Source organism: Glycine soja, chromosome 1 (assembly GCF_004193775.1).
Source record: "Glycine soja cultivar W05 chromosome 1, ASM419377v2, whole genome shotgun sequence".
Classification (NCBI taxonomy): domain Eukaryota; kingdom Viridiplantae; phylum Streptophyta; class Magnoliopsida; order Fabales; family Fabaceae; genus Glycine; species Glycine soja.
This window is the reverse complement of record NC_041002.1, coordinates 51995677-52002270: the sequence shown is the minus strand read 5'-3', so window position 1 is coordinate 52002270 and position 6594 is coordinate 51995677. Positions and strand designations below refer to the sequence as shown.

General features: G+C 35.5%; 1 protein-coding gene across 1 annotated transcript; it reads right to left on the bottom strand.

Moving 5' to 3' along the window:
* Positions 1-2184: 2184 nt before the first annotated feature.
* On the bottom strand, positions 2185-3593 carry LOC114421023 (E3 ubiquitin-protein ligase RNF185-like). Its single transcript, XM_028386775.1, has 2 exons — positions 3390-3593; positions 2185-3066 (listed from the first exon to the last, which is right to left on the bottom strand). Exon 2 carries the CDS (start codon positions 3042-3044, stop codon positions 2352-2354), a length of 693 nt encoding a protein of 230 aa, XP_028242576.1. The 5' UTR covers positions 3045-3066; positions 3390-3593; the 3' UTR covers positions 2185-2351.
* Between the last annotated feature and the right edge of the window lie 3001 nt (positions 3594-6594).

Below are 6594 nucleotides of genomic sequence, written 5' to 3'. Positions count from 1 at the left end.
TCCATAAAATAGGGCGCAGCAAAAGCTGGGAGAGAATGAAAATACACACTATCTCTACTTAAAGACAAGCCATGATTAGCAAAGGAGTCAACCAAATGGTTTGACTCCCTCCCAACATGCACAAAAACACCACCACAGAAAGCAACACCCTTGAAAGTTAACTATGACTTCTAATTAGTTAACGGTATAAAAATAGTGCCTAAATTTTAAACCAGTCAAATTTCATTTCATTTTCTAAAGTCTTAGATAAAAGGGTGTTTAACGTTAACCTTGAAAATTACACACATACATGGACGTACATAAGAAAGAGAAAGAAAACATCCTTAAAAGGAAAATATTTACGGCTCAAATATCTTTGAATTGAAATTCTATTTGAAATATAATAAAAGATAAAATTTAAAAAAAAAGTTACGTGATCAAATAATGTCAAAATATTTCGTTATAATTTAGCATTGTTTTTACTTTTTAGTCTTTGCAAAATTATTTTTTTTATTTCTTGTAAATTATGTTTATTTTCTTTTTAATCCTTAAAACATTTTAGATATCACTTTGATCAATGAAAAAAGTGTTATTTAAAATGTTACAAGAAAGAAAAATAAAAATATATAATTTATAAGAATTAAAAAAAATAATTATATAAGAACTAAAAGTAAAAAATACTAAATTGTAAGAACTTATTTATCCACTCATAGCAAAAAATATCATATTTATCTACTAGTTTAATGAAAATCAAAACGTAAAGATTTGCTTAATGGTCTCTCTTATACTTTCACCTTTATAGTTTCTTGATTTCGCCTACATGGTTGATTGGTTTTCTTCTTTAAATCGAAATGTAATTGGGAACAAAACAAAAACGGATTCGTGATCCTCTCCTGTAACAGGAGAGGCCATTTTGAAAAAATTTAGCAAATTCATTAGTTTAAAACTTACTTTAAGGCCGACTGAAATAAAAATCAACCAAAACTTATTGTAATTACATGATTCAATAACAACATCCAAAGGTACATCGTAGTGCTACGCCGAGAAACTACACATGTGGGTTTGCCAAAAGACCATCCAATATCCATGCTGCACATTTTCATTTATGTTTCTCTTCTAAAAAATGAAAAACCACATTGCTGAACGTAAATTAAGTTTTAAACTAATGAAAATGCCTAAAATTTTTCAAACAGGATCTCTCCTGGCACAGGAGAGAACCCAAATCCAAAAAAAAAAAAAAAAAAACAACACAACACAACATTATGCTAATAATATTTAAACTGTTAGTGTCTAGCCTTTCATTAGCTTCTTTTTATACTCAATAAATTAAACCTTCAACCATTATTAGTAAAAATCAGCTACATTCACCCTAACTACCGCATCCAAAGAAGTATCATGACAACTCCCTTATACATATAATAAACTTTATATCCGTCTAGGCTTCTATATGCAAAAGCTTTTTACCCTTTCATTCAATGAAACAAGAGTGAAAAGTTTAAATTTGAAATGAAAATAAAATAAAAAAAATTGAATTTTTGTTCTAATAATATGCCGTTCTTCCTCTTCTCTTTCCACTTTCTCTTAAATTTATTTCCCTTCTCTATGTTCCTTCCCCTCCTCCAAACATACCAATAAAAATCAGAAAACTCTGAAGATTATTCTGTCCATTACTCAATCCAAAACAGAATATCTATGCAAGAGGAAGATGAGATAAATATTGACTCCAGCATCAAAGCCTCTCTATTTATACATTGATCTCTATTGGAATTAGTCTTAAGAGCAAAGCTAGCTACATGCCTACACCACGCTAAATGAATTTAGTATGTCTCCAATGCAAATCCAAAATACAACCAAAGCAAAAATATGTAAATCTAGTAACATAACCCCATCTTGAATATTGGAAACATCCAAGTGTTTCCATTTGTTTGAAACCACGTCCTCAATTTCCGTTAGGAAGGAGACAAATAACATTGATAAGTTTCAGTTATCAATCACAATAACTCTCCAATAATGAGATACTAATTGTCAAACCAAAACTTGAGCTGCTAATGACCATGGGCAGCACAGTGAAGCTACCAACTATTATTCCAGATACTTGAAAAATAAGCCACTTTTGTGAGACCAACAACCAAAGGTTTTAAGACCAAAATATAGTATCAGATTGAGAGAAGCTATTAAAAGACAGAAAAAACAACAGGCAAGCGATAAAGACAAATAGGCAGCATTCAAGTTTACTGCATATGCTTATAATACAGTTAATAAAGAGCCAAAGTGGCAGCACTCTCAAGCATACAATTCCCTCATAAAGCCAGTTAAAATATTTACACACGCAACTCCTTAAGAAGCATTGTAACCTCAACACAGAACGACCATTACCACACAAAAATTACCGTAAGAAGGACAAGAAACCCAATCAACATAAGCAGATTCTTCAAAACATTATCCTCCTGCCGCTGCACTTGACCAGTTGCCTGCGTAAAACCCCGCGTGTTCCCTCCATGAAAGCCATTAAACCCAAAGGGATAACCAGACGTTGTCCCATAGACAGTGGCATCCTGAAACCCATGGAAATGAATGTTGAGTAGGGACGGGATAAACCCGCCAAAGGCAGTGGAAAGCGTGAAGTTTCCAAATCGAGCAGTTGCCATAGGAATGAACCCTCCCATTAGTCCAAACCCATAACTCCCGAAAGGGTTAGCCTCAGGAGGTGGCGGGGGTGGCGCGGTTTGCGGCCTCTGCCCGGAAGGACGGTGGGGGATCTCCATTCCAGGATATGACTTGGTCCTGGGATCAGTCTGTGTTTTGCCCCTTCCATAAAGAGGAACCAATTTCTCTTCCTGCACAAGGGCCTTGCAAACAGGGCATTCCTGAGAATGGGAGTGATGGTGGAGCCACCTATAAAGGCATGGCCAACAGAATAGGTGACCACAGAGTGTGATCACAGGGTCTTGCGCCAAATCGAAGCATATGTTGCATTCAAAATCACCGGCATCGTTTGAACTGTTCCCCGAGCATGATGGGCTCGGTGCAGACGCTCTCGTTGATTCACCAAAACCACTCGTCATTGGCCAAACCCCTCACTCAGATCTTCACAAACAAAATTAATTAAAATGTCACAAAAAAGAAAAAAACAATCACCATACGCTATATCGCATCATTGTCACCAACAAGGTTATACTAAAATACAAATCAGCGAATTGCACGAAAAGCAATCGAATAATCGACGTATAAATCTAGGGATTGAACGTGGCAATTAGTGGAACGAGAAAACAAAAGCAGAAAGAAAAATATTTTAACGAAAGAAAAACAGATACAGATACAGATCTCGTCTCAGAATAAAAACGTAGAAAATAAAAAATTAAAAAAACATGAATTGATAACGAAATAAGAAATCTGAGAGAGAAACTTACAAATCGGTTGAGAGAAAGAATTGGTAGGGGAAGGCAGAAGAATTTTGATTGGAAAGGGTAAATCTTGCGATGCAAAGCCCCAAATTTGGTTTTCACCGAAAACCTCGTGGAAGTTTCCAGGTTCCTCTACATTTTTTTTTTCTCTCACCTTATTTATTTATTTGTTTATTAAGGTACTAGTAGTATTTTGGTCTAATCTAACTATTCCTTTCTCTTTTTGAGGGGTCTATTCTAATTATTATATATCCACTATTCTATGAATAATATGCTAATCGGCCAATTTCCTTTGAAGTCAAGGTAAGTACTTTATGCACCCAATATTTGCTTTTTATATCCTCATGAATCCATAATGCATTTTGTATTACGGATTTCTCAATCCAAAACGTGGTACAGTGGAATGGTGGGTTTGCTGCAATGTGGAAGTTCGTGGGTCACAGTGACCCGTGCGGCGGTGGTGGATTTGGTGCAGAGTCTAGGTGGCATTGGGTGGAGGGGAGATGGATGGTCAAAGAGGTTTGAAGGAGAGGTGACTAAGGTTTATTTGGGAGAAGAAGGGTAAGAAGGAAATATTATGAATTTGAGGGGTGTAACATGAAAAAAGTGGAGTACATAAAGTAATTTCCTAAAGAGAAATCAATGGATCCACCGTACTTATCAATCGGAATCGTCTTTCATTTTCAAGAATTACTTTCTGCACCCACAATTATAATTAAAGGACACATTTACCTTCTATGCGTGATAGTCAGCACTCAGCACCCCTTCCCTCACTTTCACAACCCTGGCCATAAACCCAACATCACTGCATCCCACCTCTAAACCCAATAACCACAATGCCCCACCTCCACCCAAACCCACATAACCATTGCTCACCTCCTCGTCCCTTCCCTTCTTGAGAGAAAAAAGGGAACAAAAGAAAGGGAAACACTTTTGGGTTTAGAGATATGGGAGTGAAAGCTTTTTGTGTTGAGTTTCTATGAATAAAGAAAGGGAAATACATTTGGGTGCTGAGGTATCCACTTCCATGATAATTATTCTAGAATATGAAAACCATATTCTAGAGTAGTCATTCCGGAACACCTATACACTTCTCGAATACCTATTTCAAAATAAATAAAAAATCATATTTAGGAATACATATACATTTTTGGAATAGATATTCTAGAATAAAGAGAGGATGATATGGAAATTTAAAACATTTAGGGGTGCAGGACACAAAAAAGAGGTGCAAGAAGTATTTGCCTTTACTTTCTATCTGTTTGGGCCTTGAAGCATTACGGGAATTGGGCTCCGGCCTAACATCTTTTTTTATACAAATTCATCCACGTAGTAACAAATTTATTTGATATTAAACATTCATATCCTCCTAGAGTTTTAATGCGCAAGGGAAAGGAATTGAACCAAAATTTAATTTTCAACCTGTGTTAGAAACCATTTAGGAAACGTTTCAGCCTTTTGAAAATTCATGATTGACTATTTGATTCCCTTTTATTAAAAATGATTAGCCTGTTTAATGGAGGTGGCATACAAGCAAGGCATCGTAAAATTACCCAATAAATAGTTGTTACCGTTTTGTGTTTCTTAAAATTATAACAATAATTTGCTTTTCATGGTAGTATTTTAACAGAAGAAAGGAAAAAGAGGGATTCGGAATCTGACCTACAAGTTGTAAGATGTTTACCATGAGTATTGGGTTAGATACTTCATTACTTATTGCATTACAAGTTGTAATAATCAGGAAAAAAAAAGAAGTTGTATGTTGTAATCACAGTTGGAGGACAAGAGATACCCTATGAAAACAAAAAAAGTACTCCAACCAAGTTACGAAAAGAAAGAGAATCCAAAAACAGATAATCTTTCCTATTAAACTTGGCATAAAAAGAAGAACGTGTTGCTACTCATGTGCAACAATCCTACCCTACTTATGATAAAGAACAATGACCAGCCACAGTAAACCATAAACAAAGATAAAAACCCAGCCCTCCAATTGTGAACAGCTAGAATAATCCCTCAACCAGCATTCGAATCAGGCCCCTTCCAAGAAAGTTTAATCTCTGGCTAAAATTCACCAAGGGAACCATCAGACAGCATTGAGACACAAAACGGGTTGGTTCAACCAGTCATAAAAAGATGCTTTAAAACTCGCCTTCAACCAAGACCAAACCATGAAAATAATTCACTCAACCAGGGATACCTGACATAGCTCCACTTCCTTAAATGTATGACTGCATTCCTGTGTAGCCATATAGACCAAGATGTCGCTGTCCATACTGTCTTCCAAAGGAATTTCTTCCTATATCCCAGAGAAAGACCCCAATGATGCCAAAAATGAGTAATCGGTTCTACCTCGAAACCCGGCCACCTATGTATCCTTGTTCAAACTGAATGAGAGAAGGCACAAGAGAAGAACAAGTGAGAAATTGTTTCCTGAGACAGATTACAAGAGGATATTTAGAATGTTGATCATCTCTGATAATACTCAGCCTCCTCAAGTTTCCTTTGGTTTGAACTTTGGTCTAATAACACTCCATGAGAACCCCAAAGACTTTGATGGTGCTGGTATTTTCCACACAGCTGGCTCAATTACACTCCTTGTATTTGTAGAATCCGAGATAAGAAAAGTTTTAGACTTGTTTAACTACGTACCCCGCAGAATATTTGCTCCTTCTTGAATCTTGTAACTCAATGAAAGATCTATATGCAAGAACAAGTCAATAAGGACCAAATCATAATCATTCATGATTCAAGAATATGAAGGAAGAGGATTCGAAAGGAACTAGCAAGAGGAGCATGAGAAGGTGAAGCAGTCATGTAATAGAGTTGTGCAACGGAGACTTAGTATCAGATTGCCATTCCTTGAGACTATTTGTTTTCAATTCCATTAGACTAATTATCTATTCACGCTTGAAGTTAATATATTTTAATAAATTTTGTTAAAAGTTAATATTTTCTAGTTGATTCTAAAATTGGATTTTCGAAGGATAAATTTAAATGGAAATCTAATTTTGTGACTCTAAAATATTAATGTTTTTAAGAGTGTGTACAACAGAAAATTATTGTCCAATTACTTCTATTGTGTTATTTCTTTGGATGTTTAGTGTGCGAAAATATCTAAAATTTGTCAGGTTTTAAGAAAATGAAGAACTTTGTTGCTGAAGGACAAATTTTGTCGTACTCGTGGAGAGAATATTGCTGTAATGAAGGCGTA